This window comes from Atractosteus spatula, chromosome 3 (assembly GCF_055471065.1).
Source record: "Atractosteus spatula isolate fAtrSpa1 chromosome 3, fAtrSpa1.hap1, whole genome shotgun sequence".
Classification (NCBI taxonomy): domain Eukaryota; kingdom Metazoa; phylum Chordata; class Actinopteri; order Semionotiformes; family Lepisosteidae; genus Atractosteus; species Atractosteus spatula.
This window is the reverse complement of record NC_142708.1, coordinates 65,165,663-65,189,182: the sequence shown is the minus strand read 5'-3', so window position 1 is coordinate 65,189,182 and position 23,520 is coordinate 65,165,663. Positions and strand designations below refer to the sequence as shown.

The 23,520-nt window shown below is 48.1% G+C and overlaps 2 protein-coding genes and 13 non-coding genes across 15 annotated transcripts; 7 read left to right on the top strand and 8 right to left on the bottom strand.

Moving 5' to 3' along the window:
• Positions 1-63: 63 nt before the first annotated feature.
• On the top strand, positions 64-3,359 carry fbxl12 (F-box and leucine rich repeat protein 12). Its single transcript, XM_088912010.1, has 3 exons — positions 64-164; positions 1,759-1,834; positions 2,177-3,359. Exons 1-3 carry the CDS (start codon positions 64-66, stop codon positions 2,984-2,986), a joined length of 987 nt encoding a protein of 328 aa, XP_088768136.1. The 3' UTR covers positions 2,987-3,359.
• Positions 3,360-5,430: 2,071 nt separating this feature from the next.
• On the top strand, positions 5,431-5,512 carry trnal-uag (transfer RNA leucine (anticodon UAG)). The gene has a single exon. It is a non-coding gene; the product is annotated as a tRNA-Leu (tRNA).
• An 864-nt stretch (positions 5,513-6,376) lies between these two features.
• trnat-agu (transfer RNA threonine (anticodon AGU)) lies at positions 6,377-6,450 on the bottom strand. Its single transcript has one exon. It is a non-coding gene; the product is annotated as a tRNA-Thr (tRNA).
• Positions 6,451-6,659: 209 nt separating this feature from the next.
• trnas-gcu (transfer RNA serine (anticodon GCU)) lies at positions 6,660-6,741 on the top strand. The gene has a single exon. It is a non-coding gene; the product is annotated as a tRNA-Ser (tRNA).
• Positions 6,742-7,042: 301 nt separating this feature from the next.
• trnal-uag (transfer RNA leucine (anticodon UAG)) lies at positions 7,043-7,124 on the bottom strand. Its single transcript has one exon. It is a non-coding gene; the product is annotated as a tRNA-Leu (tRNA).
• A 235-nt stretch (positions 7,125-7,359) lies between these two features.
• Positions 7,360-7,441, bottom strand: trnas-cga (transfer RNA serine (anticodon CGA)). The gene has a single exon. It is a non-coding gene; the product is annotated as a tRNA-Ser (tRNA).
• A 5,558-nt stretch (positions 7,442-12,999) lies between these two features.
• LOC148838195 (transcription factor HES-7-like) lies at positions 13,000-15,762 on the top strand. The gene is made up of 4 exons (XM_088909812.1): positions 13,000-13,038; positions 13,201-13,296; positions 14,591-14,678; positions 15,281-15,762. The coding sequence occupies exons 1-4, from the start codon at positions 13,000-13,002 to the stop codon at positions 15,760-15,762; spliced, it is 705 nt and encodes a 234-aa protein (XP_088765938.1).
• A 1,391-nt stretch (positions 15,763-17,153) lies between these two features.
• On the bottom strand, positions 17,154-17,235 carry trnas-uga (transfer RNA serine (anticodon UGA)). Its single transcript has one exon. It is a non-coding gene; the product is annotated as a tRNA-Ser (tRNA).
• A 106-nt stretch (positions 17,236-17,341) lies between these two features.
• trnaa-cgc (transfer RNA alanine (anticodon CGC)) lies at positions 17,342-17,413 on the top strand. Its single transcript has one exon. It is a non-coding gene; the product is annotated as a tRNA-Ala (tRNA).
• Positions 17,414-17,741: 328 nt separating this feature from the next.
• Positions 17,742-17,814, bottom strand: trnav-uac (transfer RNA valine (anticodon UAC)). Its single transcript has one exon. It is a non-coding gene; the product is annotated as a tRNA-Val (tRNA).
• Positions 17,815-17,974: 160 nt separating this feature from the next.
• On the top strand, positions 17,975-18,048 carry trnat-agu (transfer RNA threonine (anticodon AGU)). The gene has a single exon. It is a non-coding gene; the product is annotated as a tRNA-Thr (tRNA).
• Positions 18,049-19,204: 1,156 nt separating this feature from the next.
• trnag-gcc (transfer RNA glycine (anticodon GCC)) lies at positions 19,205-19,275 on the bottom strand. Its single transcript has one exon. It is a non-coding gene; the product is annotated as a tRNA-Gly (tRNA).
• Positions 19,276-19,427: 152 nt separating this feature from the next.
• Positions 19,428-19,498, bottom strand: trnag-gcc (transfer RNA glycine (anticodon GCC)). The gene has a single exon. It is a non-coding gene; the product is annotated as a tRNA-Gly (tRNA).
• A 573-nt stretch (positions 19,499-20,071) lies between these two features.
• trnag-gcc (transfer RNA glycine (anticodon GCC)) lies at positions 20,072-20,142 on the bottom strand. Its single transcript has one exon. It is a non-coding gene; the product is annotated as a tRNA-Gly (tRNA).
• A 1,650-nt stretch (positions 20,143-21,792) lies between these two features.
• Positions 21,793-21,866, top strand: trnat-agu (transfer RNA threonine (anticodon AGU)). Its single transcript has one exon. It is a non-coding gene; the product is annotated as a tRNA-Thr (tRNA).
• Positions 21,867-23,520: the final 1,654 nt, after the last annotated feature.

Genomic DNA, 23,520 nt, shown 5'->3' with positions numbered 1-23,520 from the left:
GTTCCTGACGTTCCTACCCGGAGCTTGTGAGCTCAGTGGTGGTCCTTTTGTTTACAGGCTAGAATGGCCGCTGAGGGTAGCGGTTCTTTGGATTACTTCCCGGAAAACATTTTATTAGACATTTTATCGTACCTAAATGTGCGAGACTTGCTGAGAGCAGCCAGGTGAGGATTCTCAAGTCACTACAGGCATATGTTTATGTGTCACTGAAAGTGGTGCTTTAACTACATGGTGACTCTTGCCCCGGACACACCTGTTGTTTTAGGAGTTGGTGTAGTGCAGGACTTCACTGTGGTCCCAGTGATAATCCAGGTATTCTCAACTGGTTCGGAAATGCAGTTCGTGGTCCTGGATGGCGGCGCCATTAAAACCCAACTACAGTAAATCCTCAGCACTTTAGTTGCGTTCCCAAAAACATGCCTTTTAATGCGGCGACGATTTCCTCATGACAAATGACAGAGAAGTCAATGCCTGCGTTCGTGGCTGTCAATTCACACCTTTACATTAATTTTTATTGATATTTCCCGACTATAGTGTGTGTTTTCAAGTTTAGAAGCGTGTTTGTATTAGTTATTATGTGAGTATGATGACGTTGTGTATAAGTTTGTATTTGAATGTCTTTGTGTGTTTGCATCGGCTGTTGGCTTTAAACAGATTTCCTAACGTTAGTAAAAGAATACATTACATAAAATGATGTAATCATTGGCTTATATTGGGTGTTATAATACGTAACGTGTATTCTTCTCTTTGTCCGTGATGTGTGGGTCATGTATATATTATACAATGTTTATATTCTAGATCAGTAAAAATATATACATTAGTTATTTTCTGCGTGATGTGCTTGAAAAAGCACCTCTAGCTACTCCAGAAGTAGGTTGGAGTACAGTAGATCTGAACAATGTAAATAACTATTTAGAGAGTTAGGAGATCAAATTGATCACTTGAAGGTAGATCAAGTGTCCACTGATCCGTCAAGACAAAACGGAGGTTTTGAAATGATTGTGCTGTCAGCTGAGACCCTCTGCTGGGCTCATAGCTACACCAGACTTGAAGTGATACTTCATATCTGAACAGGTAAACAAGTGTCTTTACCTTCCTGTGCGGTTTCTGTGTTTGAGGCACCAGTTCCCCTAGACCAGGTGTCAGACTCAGTTCCCGCTGGGCTCATTGCCTCCTCACTTCTGGGTTACACAGTGGGCCTAATTATTTTATTAGCTGCAGAATTTTACCGCTTGTCACAAAGTTTTGAGATATGGCCTGCGAAAGAGCTTAAGAAACATCCTGTAACTGCATAAGAAAATAATGAGACTCAGACTGAGGGGAAAACCTAAAGACACTGGGCCCTGCAGGGGCTGAGTTTGAGACGGTTTTAACATTCTCCCAGGCGGGACAGTCTTCAGTCCCTGCCACCTGAACAGACAGAATCAAGCGGCTCTGTTTTGGGGTTAATGTATGTTAGTGGTGTGTATGGTATCTATACAGTACTTTTATTTCGTTGCATGTAGGATGCAGTTAAAACAGTGCATTTACAGGGGCAAAGTCACAGGAAACTGCTGTTATTTCCCATAAGAGCTTATTGATTTGTCAAGTGTTGACTTTTCATGGTTGGTGAGGGATCCCTATGTTCATATATACTCCAGAACAAGCTGTGGAACCTCCTCTGCAAGTATGGATTTGAGATCTTCTGCCCGCTGGGTAGCTGTTTGACCTTTGGGCTCATAACAAGACTTGTTCCATAAACCTTTTCTCCCACTGCAGGGTGTGCAAGAGGTGGAAGAGGCTTATCCGTGACCACAGGCTGTGGAGACGCGTGGATTTAACCAAGTGCAGCGTGGTGAGTTGAACTCTTCATCTGCAACCTGTTGCATCTTCGTACCCATAACTTACTGGAGCGCCCCACCGCTGGGAGACCGTGATCTCTTCTGGCCCTCTTCACACTGGCCTGCCCGAGCTGAGCCATCGCGATGCAGCTAGCCCTGTTCGTTTTGTCAAGCTGAGCCAGAACCAAGCCCAACACGCTTTGTTGTCCTGTCCTGGGTCCCAGCAGGCCCGGGACCTGCAGAGCAGTTTCCTGAAAGAGGGAAGTGACTGAGGGTCTTGTGTTGATAATGGAAGCCCCAAATTCAGGACAGTACACCCAACAGCACAGCCTGATTTTCTTTTTCCACTCTGACAGGTGAACTCGAGGTTGCTGTGGTTGCTGGTGAGGCGGTACCTGGGCGCCGGTCTGCGAGTCCTCTGTCTGAGGGGCCTTCTGTTTTCCGTCAGGAACCGCGCTCTCCTCTCTCAGCCCTGGCTGCAGGCGCTTGCCAGACAGTGTCCCAAGCTGCACTGTCTCATCCTGCTGCACGCTGACCTGAGGGAGGTGGGCAACTACCAGCGCCTGCCTGCCTCTCTGAAGACGCTAGAGCTCATTTCCTGTGAGGTGCCGGGGGCATTTTTCCAAAGCAGTGGTGTCAGCAGTGGGATCAGGATAGAGACCTTAGTTGTGGAAAACGTGCCCTCTTTCTCAGACCAGCACCTGAAAGCGCTGGGAAACTGGGAGACTCTGAGGAGGCTTGAGCTGAGGGATGCCTTCAGGGTGACAGAAGCTGGCGTCCGTGGCTGTGCCAGCGGACACCTGGCGCAGCTGGAAAGCCTAGAACTTGGGAGGAAAGGCAGATGCTCCACGCAGAACGAGGGGGCGGCGGCGGGCATCGCGGAGGGACTGCCGGGCCTGGTGGAGCTAACCCTGGGTGGGGCTGAAGTGCTGAACGGGCTGCCTTGTCTCCCGCGCCTGGCCCGGCTGCGTTCCCTGCGGCTCCAGCACTCCTCCCTGTCCCCCGCTGACCTCCTGCCTGCCTGCCAGGAAGCGCCCTCCCTCCGCAGCGTGGTGCTCAGCGATGTCTCGTTCTCCAGCGCCGCCGACCAGGACTCCATCCAGCAGGGCTTGCTCCATTGCGCTGTGACTTGCGTCCGCTGCATTGCAAGGGCTGTGCAAAGTTAGGCCTCACAAAGCAGGACAAAGGCAGTGCCCTCGGTCAGCCAGCAGTGGTCAGACATTTGCCTCTTGGAAATCTCGCCCTTTGTTTTGGTAAAGGGTTTGTTTTTTTCCAGGCAATTTATTAATTCATATTTGGAGAGAATGTAGGCACTATTAAATGTATTGCTTTCTCTTTTATCATCTGTCAGATTCATCCAGTAGGACCTACGTGGGAAAGGGGAATGATTGTGAGATATGATTGTCTTTGTGATATTGGCACAGAGCAGGAGCAGTCGCCGAGTTTGAGTCTGGTACTAAATCTAACTGTATTTTGAAGTTTGTTTATTTATGTACGGGCAGGGCAGTATTAAATAAAGCAGACAGATAACTAAGTGAGTCACTCTATTCCTTCACTTGAAACCAGACCGACTTGCACAGCAGGCAGTTCTGAATCTAGGACAGAGGACACAATCATGGCCTCCTAATAATCCCCCTCTATGAATTGGCTTCATTACTCTGCTCTTCTCCCCACTGATAGCTGATGTGTGGTGAGTGTTCTGGTGCACTATGGCTGCTGTTGCATCATCCAGGTGGAGCTGCACATTGGTGGTGGTGGAGGGGAGTCCCCATTACCTGTAAAGCACTTTGAGTGGAGTGTCCAGAAAAGCGCTATATAAGTGTAAGCAATTATTATTATGTACTTTACTGTAGGGTGGGAGTCTGCACTGTACTGCCACAGGGAATGGGATTGCTCTGTAAGAGCTGTACTGCCCTGCACTGGCTTGTGTATGATCCTGCCTGTGCTACAAGGGGCTGCCCTTGGCTGTATTGTGCTGGCGTTGACTATACTGAGAGGCCCTGCTCTCCGTCTGCTTTTCAGTATTGTACATCGCAGTCCCATCCTTTATCACCCTGTGCCACGCCCTGCCTTTCTCACTCTGTTGTTACCCCACAGTGTCACAGTTTGCCACTCTGTACCACACATTATCACAGTGTACTGCTTGGCAGCCCTGAAAGGTACTTTATCACGTTTCAGCACAATAAAGTGCTGTACCACCATTGTGTTTGACGTGACATTTGTTGGAGTTTAATCAAGAGCCCTGTCTCATCTCTAAGACATCTCTTTACTTAGCCAGCCAGACTGGGATAGTTAGCATCGATCCAGAGCACCTAGGGAAACTGGAGACAACATGCAAGCTCTACACAGAATGTCCACATTCCACTTTTACACTAAGTGCACAAGAGCTGTGAGTCAGCAGCACTAGCTACCTCACCACACACTCTCCAACACAAAACGTACTGCTGTTATCATATTGGCTGAGTACAATAAATGTACAAGTCAGGCTGCAGACTAGACCACAGGCTCAGTTTGCAATCTTCTAAAGTACTGTAGTGTTCACGGTTTCCTTCCATGACACTGGGCAGGGTGGCACCCTGGGGGTTTGGGGTGGGGGATCTGTGCGGTTGCCCAGGAAATGGAGGGATGAAGGATCTGCAGGATTGTGTGTTTGCTCCACGATTGACTGGCAGCTGAGAAGACGACTCCTTTTTTTCCCCAAATAATAAACTTTAGGTTATAGCGCCTTTAAAAGTGGCTTCTCAAAGCTCTTTACAGTAAGAAAAAAATACACAATAAGAGGAGACAGCAGAACTACACAATTACAATAGAGGAAGGAAAAGCAAAGAGGCATACACAGAACACAGTTGAATAAAAGCCCTACTCAAGAAGGCATTGAGTCAGGGAAGGTGACTCTCTCATATCCTTGGGAAGAGAGTTCCAGGGCTTTGGGGCGTCACGGGAGAAGGCCCTGTCACCCATAGAGTATAGATGGGCTTGGGGGACAGTTAGGAGACAAAAATTAGATGTACGGAGGCTGTGAAGTGGGTAGTAGGAAGATAGTAAGTCAGACAGGTACTGAGGCGCCAAGCCATGCAGAGACTTATCGGTGAGCATGAGGATTTTGAAGTCAATACAAAACCTGACAGGAAGCCAGTGCAAAGACTCCAGGATAGGAGTAATGGGATCACTTGCACACGATCTGGTCAGGGTTCTGGCTGCCGAAATCTGGACATACTGAAGTTGTTTCATTATGTTAAATGTTTGGAGTGGGGAAAAGCCCTTTCTGTACAGTAAGAGGACATTAAAAGTTCTATCTTTGTACAACACAGTGTTGACCCGAGTCACTCACGTTACAGTATTTTCCATTTTCCATCCCACTGAATAGGAAATTACAGACCCTGAAACAACTCTCTCCGGACAGCCTGCTGGATGACTGGAGGGCCTCATCATCATCCTTATTTAACTGGGTCATTCTAAAGGTACTCCTTTACCATGGACGTCAGTTAAGTGTAACTGAAACTTATTTCCAAACATCTTTTTTATAATAACGTCTGTTTTTACAATGCCTGATTTACAATAACTGCTGTCTGCGGCTTGTGGCAGGCTCTAGCGGTTATGCTCATCGTCGGGTAGCGTGGCCGAGCGGTCTAAGGCGCTGGATTTAGGCTCCAGTCTCTTCGGAGGCGTGGGTTCGAATCCCACCGCTGCCAATGCAGTCCTTTTAAACCGTTGATCACGCAGGGACGAAAGAAAATCTTAAAAAGAGAAAATCTCTGAGCTCTTCCTTCACATAGAGTGCTTTGTGGGTCCGAATTTTGAACTCCGCAGTGAACAATGCCCTCACTAAGATGTGAGGATTTCCCATCAGTAAAGACATCAAGTCGCTCGAGCGGAGAGCGGCGTCAGTGTTCGGCGGCTCCAAAGGAAGCAGTAAAAGTCAATCACTAGCTGAAAAAAAGGGAAGATAAAACGTTAACAATCGATTAAAGCAGTATGTTATTCTTTTTTCCAACATGCACCAGTGATTTATTTTGCTAAGGCGGTGATCACTTGAACGTTTCATACTGCTGTCAGTTTAATTTTTAAAGTTTTTTTGGTGCTATTCGGCCTAATATTTTGAAGTTTTTATTCGGATGGATTTTCCCGTTAAAATGATTAAATTTGACAAGATCCCGTCAAAGCCTTAACGGCGCTTTATACTCACAACAGAGTTTATCGTGTTGGTTCTGAAACACTTTAGCACAGTGAGCAAGATGTACAATATCGCATTTATTGTCACAGCAACTGTTGAGACATGGAAAAAGTGAAGAAAAAGTGCCCTATACCATCGCGAAGCGCTATTTTCGCTATTTGACGTTGTGCCATTGTTGGCTGGAACTATCGATAGATCTTAATCGACATCCTGTCCATGAGCTAGGGGGCGCATTTCCATTTTGTAGAACAGTGCTCTATCAGGCGCCCCTCAATGCCCTTTCAAATCCTTCTTGTTTTTAGACATTCCGAGGTATTATTCGGGAAGGCAGTTGAATGTTTGGTTTAGTAACATTTGAGGGGAAATTCAGTCTGTAAATAAAAGGCACCGCTGGGATTCGAACCCAGGATCTCCTGTTTACTAGACAGGCGCTTTAACCAACTAAGCCACGGCGCCGGTTGTGTTTTTTTTTTTAATCATGACGTATTTGTCCTTTACAAAATGGAGTCGGAAATGAATTATGAAGGATGTTTGAGGTTTAAGTTTACATAAAGTGTGTTTGTCGTGCCGCACTGCACAGACCTTACTACAAACCACAAAGTCGCTAGTATAACAAGTCTGTCTGACTGCAACGTCTACATCATAGTGGAGCGAAGCCCATATGCGACGAGGTGGCCGAGTGGTTAAGGCGATGGACTGCTAATCCATTGTGCTCTGCACGCGTGGGTTCGAATCCCATCCTCGTCGGGTGACCGTCTCATTTTCCTTTTCAAAATTGGACCCAGTTTGAAAAAAAGAAACATCATGTCGCCTCCGCAAATTACTGTCATGTACTGTAACGCAGAACACAATGTTGAACTTCACTGAGCACATCACGAGAAGAGCCCATTCTTATTGTTTTTTCTTTCGTAGGTAAATGACTCGCGTAAACCGTTCACGCACCATCTTTGAAAATTGGAAATATATTTTTCTGTCTCTGATATTCTTTAAACCTTCTGTGACTGATGTTTTTTTTAGCGCGATGTGAGGTCTTTGGCTTCAAAAGATGTGGCAGCGGTGGGATTCGAACCCACGCCTCCGAAGAGACTGGAGCCTAAATCCAGCGCCTTAGACCGCTCGGCCACGCTACCCGCACAGTCTTGTTTCTGTCAGAGCTGGTTCCCTTTGTGCACAAAGAGGCGGAAGCTGCGAATTCCGGCGGCGGACTGGAGAAGTAAGCAAGCCGACCACACACGTGACGTGCTCCGCGAGGCTCGCTCCTTGAAAAACTGCACTGAGAAAGGCAGAAGAACTGACCAACAAAAGGTTTGAAGCTGATGCGTTCGTGCATCTAATTGAAAGATTAAAGAAAATGTTGGCGGAAAACGCTGCGAGCAGGGTTCGAACCTGCGCGGGGAGACCCCATTGGATTTCGAGTCCAACGCCTTAACCACTCGGCCATCGCAGCCGACGTGTAACTCCGCCTCATTAACACTCAATAGGATGCGGACGACATCATAATTTTTATTTCTCCTTTCTTTTTAAAGAAATGAAAAAAATATCCCGAGTCGTAGATTCACATTTTAATCACCATTTTTTCGGGATGGTTTGTGTTTCACCATCAGAAAACACCGCCCCACTCTGACGCAGACGACAACACGGAAAGGGACTGGTAATCCTCGCGTTAACCTGCTGCTCATGTCTGAATCCTGCAGTGACTGCGTTTGAGGGAAAGTTTCTTTTTTTTTCCCCCTGGACAACTGAAAGTCTCAGACCGAATTACCGCGTCAAATATCTCACGACTAATTTAAGATTAAATGCTGCTGTGTTGCCCGTGCGCCGTTCTTTAAAGAGCCCACGTATCATTAAAGTATATAATATAAAATAATAAACAGTTTGGTTTGTATCACGCTGTTTACTATAGAATGTATTCCTTTCCATTAAAAAACAATAAAGTCTCTTTTAAAGCAGACTGCGATTCTAATTGACGTTAGTTTCTGATCGCTGAAGATTCCCCTAGCACCACTGTTTCTCCGCCTCTCTTCGAGATGATTAAACGCGGTTTGGAAATGTCGCACACATCAGTACGGTTCAAGCTGCTAGAGTCGAAAAATCTTTTTTCCTGAAAGAAGCCAGGATATCAGCTGCAACCATTGCACGGCAGGAGTGAAAAAGCCTCTTGTCTTGTTCCCTGCTGCCCCGTCTGAGTGGGTAAGAAACAGGATTGATTTCGACAATTAAAGCAGCACAAAAACACAGAGTGCTTTGTGGGTCCGAATTTTGAACTCCGCAGTGAACAATGCCCTCACTAAGATGTGAGGATTTCCCATCAGTAAAGACATCAAGTCGCTCGAGCGGAGAGCGGCGTCAGTGTTCGGCGGCTCCAAAGGAAGCAGTAAAAGTCAATCACTAGCTGAAAAAAAGGGAAGATAAAACGTTAACAATCGATTAAAGCAGTATGTTATTCTTTTTTCCAACATGCACCAGTGATTTATTTTGCTAAGGCGGTGATAACTTGAACGTTTCATACTGCTGTCAGTTTAATTTTTAAAGTTTTTTTGGTGCTATTCGGCCTAATATTTTGAAGTTTTTATTCGGATGGATTTTCCCGTTAGAATGATTAAATTTGACATGATCCCGTCAAAGCCTTAACGGCGCTTTATACTCACAACAGAGTTTATCGTGCGGGTTTTGAAACACTTTAGCACAGTGAGCAAGAAGTAACAACCTTGCTCTAAATGAACACAGGGGCACACGAGACAGCTGCCGCACTCTCAGACCCTCCACGTGGGAATCGTGTCTGGCGCGAGTTCGCTTTTTCCCATTTCGCACGAGAAACAACAACCATGAAGGTGAAGGCAGTGTCGTGCTGATTGAAAGGTATCCGATAGGTAACAGTGTCGTCAACCTATAAAAGCCAGGATATCAGCTGCAACCATTTGACCCCCGCACGGCAGGGGTGAAAAAGCCCCGTCTGAGTGGGTAACAAACAGGATTTATTTCGACAATTAAAGCAGCACAAAAACAAAACCGTGAAGGCGCGAGGGGTGCTTGTCCTCGCCTGGCTGTGATCCCTTCAAAGGCTCGCGCGCGCCTTTTAAGTGCCGCCTTTTGGTGAGCTCGGGGGCTAGTCACGGGCCGTATCGTGCCCTCGTGCTGTGTTACTTCATCACCCCCGCGCGAGAAGTGTGCCCCCCCGGGCGGGCGGTTGTCCCCAGTGGGGGGGGAAGCTCTGTCACTTTCCCACACGGCACCTCGTCCTTCACGCGCGCGAGGAGAGCGGTTCCCACAGTCAGACCTCACGCCTCGACTCGCTTCCCCACGGCTCTCTAGACCCACTGACCTTCGCACAACGCATTACCCTGTGCGAACCTCTCCGCCTGCGCGAAACATGATGATCCGAGCAATGTGTCGTTCTTTTTTAGCAGAATAGAGCTCCTTACCGCCTTCTCTGATTGTCCGTGAAACCCCCGGGGAAGTGAAATCAATGATCGTGTTCTGACAGCAGGCTGTTTTCCTTGTCAGAGTCTGACAGCAGAGGGGAAGACTGTGAGACTCTGCTTTTCTACACTCAGAGTACAGTAATGAAAGAATAAGAAACCTTACACTTACATAGAGCTCCACTCAAAGTGCTTTACAGGTGATGCAGACTCCCTTCCACCACCACCACCAGTGTGCAGCTCCACCTGGATGATGTGACAGCAGCCATAGTTCTCCAGTTCACTCCCCACACATCAGCTCTCAGTGGGGAGGAGAACAGAATTGATGAAGCCAGTTCACAGTGGGGGAATATTATATGATAGGTAAAGGCCAGGGGGAGATTTGGCTAGTAACAGAGTATGTTTTAATGATCACAGACAGTCAGGACCTTGGTTTTATGTCTCATCCAAAAGACAGTGCCATTGTACAGTCTAGTGTGCCCATCCCCATAGTGGGGCATTAGGACCCATACAGACCACATCCTGCAGACACACTGACCCCCAGGACCAGGACTAGACACCTGCAGACACACTGACCCCCCAGGACCAGGACTGGACACCCTGCAGACACACTGACCCTCCAGGACCAGAGCTGGACACCCTGCAGACACACTGACCCTCCAGGACCAGGATTAGACACCCTGCAGACACACTGACCCCCCAGGACCAGGATTAGACACCCTGCAGACACACTGACCCCCCAGGACCAGGATTAGACACCCTGCAGACACACTGACCCCCCAAGACCAGGATTAGACACCCTGCAGACACACTGACCCCCAGGACCAGGACTGGACACCCTGCAGACACACTGACCCCCCAAGACCAGGATTAGACACCCTGCAGACACACTGATCCCCAGGACCAGGACTGGACACCCTGCAGACACACTGACCCCTCAGGACCAGGACTGGACACCCTGCAGGCACACTGACCCCCCAGGACCAGAACTGGACACCCTGCAGACACACTGACCCCCCAGGACCAGGACTGGACACCCTGCAGACACACTGACCCCTCAGGACCAAGACTGGACACCCTGCAGACACACTGACCTCGCAGGACCAGGACTGGACACCCTGCAGACACACTGACCCTCCAGGACCAGGATTAGACACCCTGCAGACACACTGACCCCCCAGGACCAGGATTAGACACCCTGCAGACACACTGACCCCCCAAGACCAGGATTAGACACCCTGCAGACACACTGACCCCCAGGACCAGGACTGGACACCCTGCAGACACACTGACCCCCCAAGACCAGGATTAGACACCCTGCAGACACACTGATCCCCAGGACCAGGACTGGACACCCTGCAGACACACTGACCCCTCAGGACCAGGACTGGACACCCTGCAGGCACACTGACCCCCCAGGACCAGAACTGGACACCCTGCAGACACACTGACCCCCCAGGACCAGGACTGGACACCCTGCAGACACACTGACCCCTCAGGACCAAGACTGGACACCCTGCAGACACACTGACCTCGCAGGACCAGGACTGGACACCCTGCAGACACACTGACCCCGCAGGACCAGGACTGGACACCCTGCAGACACACTGACCCCCCAGGACCAGGACTGGACACCCTGCAGACACACTGACCCCTCAGGACCAAGACTGGACACCCTGCAGACACACTGACCCCGCAGGACCAGGACTGGACACCCTGCAGACACACTGACCCCCCAGGACCAGGATTGCGGATTAAGAAAAAACTGATCTTTAACTGCAGTCATGTTAAAGACAAGCATTGTCTGGTCACATTCACCACAGATCATAATGTGAGGCAAATTCTTACAATCAAGGCAGTGGGCCACCCCCATTTAAAGAGCTCGCAATAACACGTGTGAGGAAATACGGGTGATCATTTCAGGAGAACAGAAATGTCTGCTCTAAGGTGTGCCCTGTCCTCCCCTCAGCCTGCACTTCACCCGACCCCGAGCCCTCGCTGTGTGCCTCCGGCACGCTTCTCGCATTTTGTCACGCCGGTGGTGCAGTCCGACAAACGGCGCGACACCTGCGGCGGGAGGAGGTGTTAACGAGTAACACCGCAGATCCCGGGAGCGGAAGCGCGTCGCCTCCCCCCGCCCCGCTCCGACATCAAAGAGTCCGCGGGGAAAGGCTGCCCATTGCGCGAGATGACAGCTAACGATGTAAAAATCAGCGCGTGCTTATCACCTGGCGCTCTGTGTAAACCCTCCTTCACCCCCCTGCGTGTTCTGCTGGCAATATTAACTGGGAGTAAGTCAGGACACCCCCCGACAGACGATGTCTTCCCAACAGGGCTAAAGACATAAACTTTCAAACTGATCATAGGTTTTATCCTGTTCAGCTAACACTTTCTAGACTCAGATGTGAACAAGATGATTCATGTGTGTTCTGTAAGGCTGGAAAAGACGCTCTGACACACGTGCCACCTATATAAAGACGACGTTGTTCTGGATAGACTTGCAAAACGTTTCTTCAAGCATTTAAACGTGAATGTTAGATTTCAGGAGTTTGAAATGGTGTTATAATTTGTAATATGTGATGTGGAAAAAGAACATGTATTTATAATTGACCTGTTAGCAAATCATATTCCCCAAAACAAAATGATCTAATGCTATTCCCACCTTTAACGCTTCTAAACTCGTAAACTCCATTAAAACGTGAAAAATAAAACGGCAAAACCCACAATTGTTATATGCAGAAATTGTAACTTCTTACGTCCAGCTTTGTAAAGGCTTTTGTCAACATAGTGTTCTGTGTTATATGTTCACTTTTTAGGTTTCCTCTTCTACTTTGTATTATTTGATGTTCAGTTTGAAAAAGAATAATTGACACAACTTAATAACATCTCGACAGAATGTAATAAAATGGATTAAAGTGTAATAATGTATTGGAACTGAAGTGGAATTGCACTGTGTGAATGAAGAGAAATGACACTTATTTAAGAATTATTACATTTTAATAAGAAAAACAATGTGTTTCCGGTTCCGGGGTTTTCTGTACTTTGTACTGTAGCAGAAATACGTCTGATCGCAATCCGATATTGAAGGATTGATCTTGAATTTATCAATCCTTTTACTGCTTTAGTCGCGCTAATTCTGATTTTGAATTCCTTCACGATATTAAGAATGCAACTGCCAAATGAATATTTAGATTTCTTACAGCTGTATTTGGGCTTAGGTACGTGGCACATTCTTACCCAACTCGGAAAAAAACGATTGAAAAATGCTGTTATTAACATACACTGTAGCAAGTTAAAAACTGCCATTCATTGAAGCGTCCTTCCATGAGGTTCATCAACAAATCTGGCGGTAATTACTGAGGTGGGATTGCTCTGGGGAGGGGGCAAGCAGACTGCTGACGTAGGCCGAGGGTGTCCCCCCCACCGTTTACATAGGAGAGTCCCTCCCCGCCCCTCAGAGCGGACCTGTTCGTTGTACCCGACTGACGGAGAGCTGTCCGCTGCCTGCGTCCTCACGGCTGACCCACTGCCGCTCACCGACGCCTCGGCACCTCTGGAAACTGGAAGAACCCCAGCGAGCGTGGAGATGACCGGAGCCCTGGCTGAGGACAAGGGCCTGAGAAGGGTATTTCTTGTTCTAGTCTTTCACCGAGAATCCCAGCCGACCTTTTCTGCTCCGATCTCGGTGCTGTTCATAAATCGCCTCATCGGGGCTGTCTGAGGGTTTTCACAGCTCTGTCACCCTGTGTGTTATAACCGGCCCCCGTCCTCACTGATTCTCGCGCAGATGTGGAAGCCGCTGGCGGAGCGGCGGCGGCGCGAGCGGATCAACCACAGCTTGGGGAGGCTGCGCGTGCTGCTGCTGGAGAGCACGAGGGAGGAGGTGAGCGAGAGCCGCCGGGAAGTGGACCTTCCAAACTTTATTACACCTCTCTTCCTACTGAATGATTTAACTCCCTCTTGGGATAAAGATCCTAAGCGCCCGTAGTTTGCTAATTGAAAAGTATCCGATAATCTGGCAAACCATTTAGTGGTGATGGACACACATTTAGACAGACTGAGACCCAGACAGAAACACAGGGGTCTCTAATCCTTGTCCCCGGGAAGCCTCAGTCTAGTATTTTACCATGACATTAACATCTTAAAAGATATAGAACAATTCCATTGCAATCAATTAAAAAAACAATGTGTTAAATCAAAAAAGCTCTCCAAATTTCTAATCAGTTCAACTCAGGATCACAGGACAGTTGGAGCCTACCCCAGCAAGCAATAGGCACAAGGCAGGGTACACCCTAGACGGCAGTCCATCACAGAGATACACAGTCACCAGGGCCTGTTTTCCAATAGGACAATTAACCCCAGCATGTCTTTGAACTGGGGAGGAGACCAGAGCAGCTGTATGAAACCCATGCAAACATGCAGACTCCACACATATAGCACTCCAGAAAGTTGAACCCAGGGCTCCACCACTGCACCACTGTGCTGCCCTTTGAGAAAGTGCTCATTTAGCACAAGTTTGTCATTTAGCAAATAAAATCGCACATAGTCATCACCCATCAAGGACCAGAGTCCTCTTAATTTAAGAGATTGAGAAAATAATGAGCGTGGAGTAAGATGCTTAAATGCTTAGACCTGGTATGATGGTCACAGCTGGAGTGCTTGTGTCTGTCTCCAGTCTCTTCTCCTGAGTGACCGCTGGGGTTCAGAATTGGTCAGACTGCCCCTTGCACACCTTACTCCAACCTTAAGTACAGACTGAAACCAGTTTCCTTAATATCACCCCTCGTTCCCGATCTGAACCACTGACCTCCACCAAAAACCCAGCAACAGCAAAACAACTCCTGTACCAGCCAGAACACCATCCTCAGACTGCTGTCGAATCCTTGCACCAATCCGTAACTCTGTTTTAACTCAGTCCCCAGACTTATGCCAACTGTCCTCTGACCGACACATGGTGATAAAATGCTGGAACTGCACCTCAGTTAGAGTGCGTTGGTCAATGCTGTGTGAACTGTGTTGGGAAAAGGTACTTTTCCAAAATAATCCCTCTAATTAAGAATGCCCTTGATTAGCAGGATTGCTGCTTGCATTTCTAAGAAACTAGGGGAAGCTGCTTTGTAAGTAAGACTGTACACTCAGTACACTACATCGATCAGTGTATCCAATGTTCCCAGCAGAGGCTGAAGAATCCCAAACTGGAGAAGGCGGAGATCCTGGAGCTGGCTGTGCAGCACATGAGGAGATGGACTCTGCTGGGACACTACGGTACGTTAATAAGGCAAAGCCTGTGGCTGGCTCAGGCGCGTGTCTGTCTGACTTGTGTCTGTCTCTGCTTTCCTGAGTGACGCTGCGTCTCTGTCTCCTTGATCATTGAGCCAATTCCTCTGGCCTGCTGCCTGGCTTTCATTCTAAGACTGCCCTTCTTTCTGCCTGGCAGATCTCCACCCGTGCCCATCTCCCTGTCGATCTGCCCATCTCCCTGTTGCTCTACCCTCCCTCCTCTCGATCTGCTCGTCTCCCTGTCGATCTGTCCGTCTCCCTGTTGCTCTACCCTCCTTCCTCTCGATCTGTCTGTCTCCCTGTCAATTTGCTTGTCTCCCTGTGTATCTGCTCACCTCCGTCAATCTGCTTGTCTCCCTGTTGATCTGCTCATCTCCCTGTCTATCTGCTCATCTCCCTGTTGATCTGCTCGTCTCCCTGTTGATCTTCTATCTCTCTGCCATCTGCCTGTGTGTCAGATGGCTGAGCACTTGGAGCCCTGTACTGGATAAATGGATGGGTGCACTCCCTGTGTCCAGGCTGAGCAGGGTCTGTTAATGCTGTGGTAGGGCTCCTGCGTCCCTCTCTGATCTGAGCTGTTTCTCCAGGGTGGCCAGAGGGGGCGCCAGAACGGAGTTACGAGCACGGGTTCGTGGGCTGTCTGCGCACCGTGGGCGAGTTTCTGGAGGGCGGGGAGGGGGCCCGAGCCCCCAGAGCGAAACGCCGACTGCTACTGGACCACCTGCCCTCACCGTCCAGCCAAGACCCAGATCGGACCCAAACCCGGCTCCACGACCTGTCCTCTCCCTCCTCCGCCCTGAGCATACATGGGCACTGCCCCTGCCCAGCAGCAGAGGGCGCCCTGCTGGACCAACGGAGTGCTGGCAGCTGCCAGTCTGGGACTGAGACCTTGGCGCCACAGGGAGTGGTTGGCAGTGCTATGCTGGGAGAGGAGGCGGAGGGATCTTGTGGGATCCCTACAGTCTACAGTTACCATGGTCACAGTGCCCAGGGCACGGCCCTCTGTGCACGGCACCCTCCGCCACAGACCGCAGTGCCTTTGCACAATGTGTGGCGGCCCTGGCCTTAGAAACATATAGACTGTACATGGACAAGTGGGGGTTGACCCACTGCTATGGGACTAAAGTCATGCTGTATTTATAGAGAATATTTAATGATCAATTACTCAAAACCTGGAGTGGAAATGGCTGTTTTGACTAGAAGGTTGTCACTTCTGATCTTCCTCAAATTCAGATTTGACTTTTGGGCAGTTTTAAATCAATCTGAAAGGTTCAATATCACCATTTATGCCCAAACTGCACAGATCTTAGTCTTTTCCTCAGATAAATCGATGCTGCAGCCCCCTCCTTAAATCGTTATTACGAGCACATGTGAGACCCATGGGCAAAAGTCTTGATTCACCGGCTGCGTCAGTAGCATAATTACAGCCAAAATCATCATTGTTTTCATCTCCATCATCCCCAGCACTACTGTCATCATAATAACTGTAATTACTGTCATTATCGTCATCATCATCACCAGCCATACCGTCACTGTCATTACCATCGCCATCATCATCTTTATTATTACTGCAGTGGAAGTCTTGTCTCCCTGTGCCTGAGCCTTCCTCCCCTGCTCTGAGTCGCTCTCTGTTTTCTGTTGTTTCTCTGCTGTCTGTGCTTTTCCTGTCCTTAACACACACACATATATATATATATTTGTATTATAGTTCACATATTCTATTTTTTAATAAAAATATGTAAGTAATTATCATTTCTTATTTCTTTCTGTGTCTTTTATCAGGCTTTCCGCAGTTGTATTTAGCGATCCAAACCGAAGGAGTCTCGGTGCTCCCGGTCTCTGTTTAAACGGTGTTTTCTAAACTCGGGGGTCCGGGTCATCAGCACTTCATGACATCCTCGTCATCGGTTAATCTGAGGTGTTTTGGGCAGCTGCATGGCTAGCTGTCCCGTTTCCGGTGGGTAGTCTTGCACTTCGCTTTATCGCGAAGAAGAACCAGGTATATACTTGTTGAAACTAAAGCCGAATTTACGTAAAGGAGTGGCAGGAAGTGAGTGGCTCTAGTAGTTTAAGCGGGTAGCTGCGTATGCTGCAAAGGAACAAGTAAAGGCTTAAATCATGCTGAAAAGAGAAGAAAAGAAACACAACGTTTCAGCTGTTCAATCTTCTTCAGGTGAGTGGCTCTATACAGGCAACAATTCCTCCAAGATCTTCTATGAATTTGTGCACAGATTTAAGTAACATTCTCATTTCTACTTCATCTAAACTATAATCCCACGTCAGTGCTGTTTCCTACTAGTATATATAGATCTTTAAGGAACAAGTAATAGGTTTATTCCATGCTGAAAAAAAGAAGGAAGAGAACACAACGTTTCGGCCGTGGAGCCTTCTTCGGGTGTCATATAGATCTTTGTACAGAGTATTAAGATAATTGTATTTTGCTGGTAAAATACCGGACTTCGCTGCGAGCAGGGTTCGAACCTGCGCGGGGAGACCCCATTGGATTTCAAGTCCAACGCCTTAACCACTCGGCCATCGCAGCACCTAGGGGGTTGCGTTTAAAAAGTGTTTAAAAAAAAAATCCGAAAATAATAATGGCATACGACTGATTTCTTTAAGGACCGCATAATAGGGGTGGGTAACCACGTGGGGATGTAGCTCAGTGGTAGAGCGCATGCTTCGCATGTATGAGGCCCCGGGTTCAATCCCCGGCATCTCCATTGGTTTTTTTTTTTCCTCTACTGTCTACTTTCGTTTATAAAATATTCGACATTATAAAATAGTTAGTTGCAGTTTTTATTTTCAGAATAAGGAATAGAAACTTTCATTTCTGTATAACAAAAACATTTTATTTGAAGAGGAACACACCATGTACCCTGCACTCCTGTCGGATATGTAATAGCGTGTATTACCTAATTTCCTAAGATGCATTGCAGCGGTGACGAGTATTCACACAATACTGTACAAGTAACTTCGAAAAAGGTGTTAAGACATCTTTCTTAAATAACTACACTTACATGTACGGAGGTGTTCTAAAACAATGCTGACTGGTTCCACTGGGGCTCGAACCCAGGACCTTCTGCGTGTAAAGCAGACGTGATAACCACTACACTATGGAACCGGCTACAAACTGTGCTCTTTCAGGGCTACTTGGAACAGCGAAGAGACTTCACGAATCTGGTGTTTACCGATTCTTATACATACGGCGCTGTAAACAAGGTGTGACGTAGTCTTTTTCACGTAGGGACGTGAGGACGTCCAGGCAGCTTCATCGCAGGCGTGGCGCCGTGGCTTAGTTGGTTAAAGCGCCTGTCTAGTAAACAGGAGATCCTGGGTTCGAATCCCAGCGGTGCCTTTTGAAAAGTTATGTCCTCACTGCTGTTGCTGTTGTGTTCTTGGTGCTTCTAACTAAAAAAAAAAACATTACATAAAACAGTAAAGCATTGTTTTTTTTATTTTAGAATTGTCAGGACAAACAAAAGCAATTGGCACCAAAACGCGTTGTTTTCCTTTCGGTTTCTCCTGTATTAAATGGGGGTGTAGTACTTCAGGTGGGAAGCTGTGTCAGCATGCGTAGGCTGCAAAGGAACAAGTAATAGGTTCATTCCATGCTGAAAAAACGAAGAAAACACAACGTTTCGGCCGTGGAGCCTTCCTCAGGTGTGAGAAAGACAAGACAAGGCAGTAGGCAAAGGTAATGTAGCGGGAGAACAAAGGCTGGGAGAGAGGAGGAGCGAGAGGCGGGAGCAGGGGACAGAAAGAGAGGCCAATCAAGAGGTGTGAAGTCAGAATAGGTGTGCAGAGGTGTGAAATTAAACTTCCAATGAATGGAGAAAGTTTAGAAGAAGAGTAGTCTGTCGTTAAGAGAAGGGGGAAAGTGTGATCCTAGCTGCAGGCCTTGATCTGTACTAGCAGATTAATCTCTGAGCATCGCCCTTTGGCGCAGAATACAGTCTTCAGAACTTTTCGTTATTTAAGAAGTTGTAATAATAATAATAATAATAATAATAAAAGTTGTCTGAACTACATATTGTAAGTAGTAAGTAAAGAACAGGTTAAGTGTACCGAGTTTCCCTACTGCAGAACACAACAATACCATGGAAAGACAGTAGGGGGCGTGCTAAGATTAAGAACTGCACAACCACTCTCATATTACAGTATGTCAGTGTGGGCTACTTGAAATGTGAAATGCTGTCAGTGATCCGGTCTCTCGATATCTAATGACTATATATGCTTTGACAACACTGTAATTTACCGGTCATGCAAATAAAGCTGCATGAATTGAAATGATTTCTCGGTTTTTTTGCTGAACCACGTGGAAAGAGACGGACTATCGACTGTACACATGCGATCCCCCGCATTTTTAAAAAAAAAACTTGTGTAAAATGTAGAAGAATGGAGAAAATATTAGGTGACGTCCTACTTTTAGAAATTTAAAGCTGCTTCAGTTCAGTTTAATACTTGATTGCCATAATAACTAGATACATGAGTTTGCTAAGAAAAGAGAATGTTGCATTGGCCGGGAATCGAACCCGGGCCTCCCGCGTGGCAGGCGAGAATTCTACCACTGAACCACCAATGCTTACGAATTTTCCTTGCGTAAATGGTCCTCTTTGACACTCTCTCAGTTATGACTACAGAGTGCTCGTCCTGTCTATTTCACCACGCGAATTACGACACAAAACCAAAAGAAAAAGAACTAGATTCATGAGTTTTGGTGAGAAAAGGTACGATTGCATTGGCCGGGAATCGAACCCGGGCCTCCCGCGTGGCAGGCGAGAATTCTACCACTGAACCACCAATGCTCGAGCACACAAGGTGCTGCAGCAATTTTTCCTCGTCGTCAGGATAGGTGAGCACTTAATGTGATAGGCCGATGAGATGTACCTAGTCCCTGGGATTTTGAATAACCACCAGGCAGGCAGGACCTTGGTTTTAAAGGACAGAACCTTTATACACTGTACTGAGGCATCAGGATCCACACACACTGCAGTGTGTACACCCAATACTTTTCTTTTTTGAGTTTTTCTTTTGTTCTTTTAAATTTGACTTTGATTTCTAAAGCCACGTGTACAGTGTTCCTGTTTTATTGGTTGTGATACAGCAAGTTTAGGTATGTGTTCAATATACAGCTTCCTGGGCTGTAGCAGCGTCTTACTCGCACTCGGACCGATCCCCAGAATAATATATTTCACAATCTTGCTTCTAGACCTCCACTGTGTAGGAAACTGGGGCGACCGCTACCATACACTAGAGCGCACAAAACATTCTGAAGGCGGTCTGCTTTCAGGCTCTTCCCGCTAAGGAAGCGCGAATTTTCCAAAGCACCGATCCGTAAAGTACATCGGCGAAGCAAAAGAAAGCGGAAAAGAAACTTTTGCATTGGCCGGGAATCGAACCCGGGCCTCCCGCGTGGCAGGCGAGAATTCTACCACTGAACCACCAATGCTCACGCAAACATCCCCTTACAGACGGCCAGCTGACCTGCAGCGAGCCTCTTACTGTGAGTACTTCCTTACTCTACTTTCGTTTTTATTTCTACTAGGACTTAAATAAATTGATTTTCTTTCTACACTTGGAGCATTTGAGCTCTCCCAGCGTTCTGGCGTGCCTGGGGCAACCTACTACGTAATTCTCAGTCTGGCTGCTCTCTACACAGACGCTGTAGTGCCCTGCGTTACTGCGCGGTCTGAAACTCTTCATTACTGGGAGAAACTGTTGTGCAGATGGAGTCTTGTAATAAACTGTCATCGTCTGCGACAAAGCTGCAGGAAAAAACACATTGTTTCGTGAAATAAAGATAATCTTTTTTTATTTCCGGCCACCGTCATCATACACGATACACTGGCGTCTACGTTAAATGTACCCCCACTAGTAAGAAACGCCGATCACTAAATTCTCTCTGATCGATACAATCGACGCGTTTCCGCTGTTTTCCCGGCAAGCAGTGACAGTTCTTTTATGCCAAGAAAGAGCAGACGTCTGCGAAACCAGTCTGTCTCAGTCCCTGGTTTTAGGCGTAACAAGTTCCGTGTGATGGCCCGGTACCTGATGGGTTCTGTTCTGCTCGCGATAACATAACTGATCTGATTAATTCCACTCAGTCATTTTCTAATCTAAATTAATCCAGTTCAGGGTCTCGGGGGAGCCGGAGCCTATCCCGGCAAGCAACGGGGGTAGAGCGGGGTACACCCCGGACGGGACACCAGTCCATCGCAGGGCAGACACGTAGACACACACAATCACACCAGGGCCAGTTTTCCCAGTTGCATTGTACTCTGAGGCATCAATTGCAAAGGACCTTAAGATTCACCCAAAGTGTGTGTACTGAAGTAAATCTGCTGATTGTTTAATGAACCACGGCTACCAGCGGAGTGTGAGACCCGTCTTCAAACCCATCGCTTTCCCCCGCTTGTCTTCCAGCTGGTTAGCAGTGAAGGCGCGGGGCTCAATCCTAAATCTCCGACACACTCCTCCGGGCTAATCCTATGCGATAATGTTTACAGCCACAGACTTACAAAAAACCTATGAACAGTAAAAAAGAAACAGTACGTTTAAAATAAACATAACATACAAGACATCAGTGCATACATGGTCCTTTCGCACCGCTACTGCAAACGGATGTGTCAGAGCTTCGCTTCCGCTCTGAAAGAGCGCACATAAAACATCGTGTTGGTAATCGAATCTAGAAAGTGTTCGTTTTACTGCGAACCGTTTTAAACGTTGTTTCATTTCACCTTGTTCGGAAGGCGGTGTCTGTCAGGGGTTGTCCAGACTATTTCCAAGTTAATAGTTTCAAATATTGTATTTCAAAAGGCTGTACAGGGAGGGATGAATCAGGGTTTACACAGATTCCCTATGCGGTTTTTCATCTTTTATTTCCACACCCAAGAACAGATTGACTGTAAAGCCCGGCAGGTGAGTTCTGACGGGGATTCGACCTCCCTCTGCACCCCCATACACCCTTGCCACGCGCGTGCCCCTCGTGCCGATGCTCACTCGGAACCGGGTTTCCGGCACTGCCACCTCCGCTGAACCCACCGACAGACGGCCGGGGGGGATGGGCTCTGGTGCCGATTGTGGGGGCGGTGGCAAGGGGGGCGCCGTGGCTTAGTTGGTTAAAGCGCCTGTCTAGTAAACAGGAGATCCTGGGTTCGAATCCCAGCGGTGCCTTTTTTTTCTGTTCTGCGTCATCCTTTGAATATGGGCGCAAGATGTTAAGAGGCTGAGTTGTTATAAAGCAATCCTGCTACCAAACAAACGCTAAAACTACATCTCGCATCTTATCGACGTTTATTGAATGGGTTCATTCACGAGAGCGAATATTCCAGGGGCATTCACGGATATCCGTGGGACTGCAGACCTCCCCTTTAACAGAGGGAAACACAAGCAAGTTTTCCTGCATTGGTTTTCGCAGGCGTCTTAAGGGAATACTCCAGTTTTCCCCGTCTCTTCAGGGGAATTTGCGAGGGAGTCCTACAGGAAGCATTCTCCGGATTTCGCGTCGCTGTTAAACGGTAAGACGATGACGCTGAAGCGCTGTCCTTCGGGCGAGATGTTAACACTGGGTCCTGGCGCTGAACCCCCCAGCGCTGCTCGGAGGAGTAGGGGTAAACGCCTTGTCCTGGCTGAATCTCTCCCTGGGCTGTTCGGTCGGGCGCCGCAGTTTCTCACCGCTCTGCAGTGGGAGATCTGCTGCCTGTCACAAAGTGGGGGCAGCACTTCAGTGGTCTTTTTTGTTCAAAAAACGGTATTTAAATGATCTGTTACTCGTTTGAACGCCTACAAAGGACATACTTCCTCAAAGCACTTACAGGTAATGGGAACTCCCCTCCACCACCACCAGTGGGCAGCCCCCATCATGATGCTGCAACAGCAGCCATAGTGCGCCAGTATGCTCAACACACACCAGCTCTCAGTGGGGAGGAGAGCAGAGTGATGAAGCCAGCTCACAGTGGGGGAATATTAGGAGGCCATGATTGGTAAAGGCCACCGGAGTAACACCCCTACTCTTTTCAAGAAACACACTGGAACTTTTAATGACCACAGATAGTCAGGACCACAGTTTTACAGCGGATCAGAAGAACGGCGCCTTTTAACACTATAGCGTCCCCGTCACTATACTGGGGCATTAGGACTCACATACACCCCAGGGTGAGCGCCCCCTGCTGGCCCCACTAACACCTCTTCCAGCAGCAACCTTAGTTGTTCCCAGGAGCTCTCCCATCCAGGTACTGGCTCACACCTGCTGAGCTTCAGGGGGTTGTCAGATGTGAGTTGCAGGGTGATATGGTATGCTGGCCATTTTAAGATTTATACATCTGTTTCTATATAATTTTACTACAGGTGAGGTGTGGAGGGTGGCGTGGTGGTTAGCAGAGCTGCCTTGCAGCTCTGGGGTCCTGGAGTTAATTCTAGACCTGGGGTGCTATCTGCATGGAGTTTGCATGTTCTCCCGTGATTGTGGATACTGGCTGGCTGATTGGCTTCTGGGCGAAGTGGCCCTGGAGTGTCCGTGTCCCTGTCCTGTGATGGACTGGCCTCCCTCCGGACTGGAAGGAGCGGCTAGAAGACGGATGAGTGAACATACAGCCCAGGTGCTAATTCAGCACTTGCCCCCTAATGGCGCTGGAGCGGGCCGGGGTGCGCCAGCGAGACTCCTGGCACGTCCGCGCAGTGAGGGAGCCGGGTGCCGATTCGGTTGAGCGGGTGAAACTTTCATTCCGAAGAGATAACGCTGAAATACAGCGAATGCGTCTCTGTTTTTCTCTTCTTACGACCACGAGGAAATACACTTATCCTCGCCACAGCGCCGATTGTGGAGATA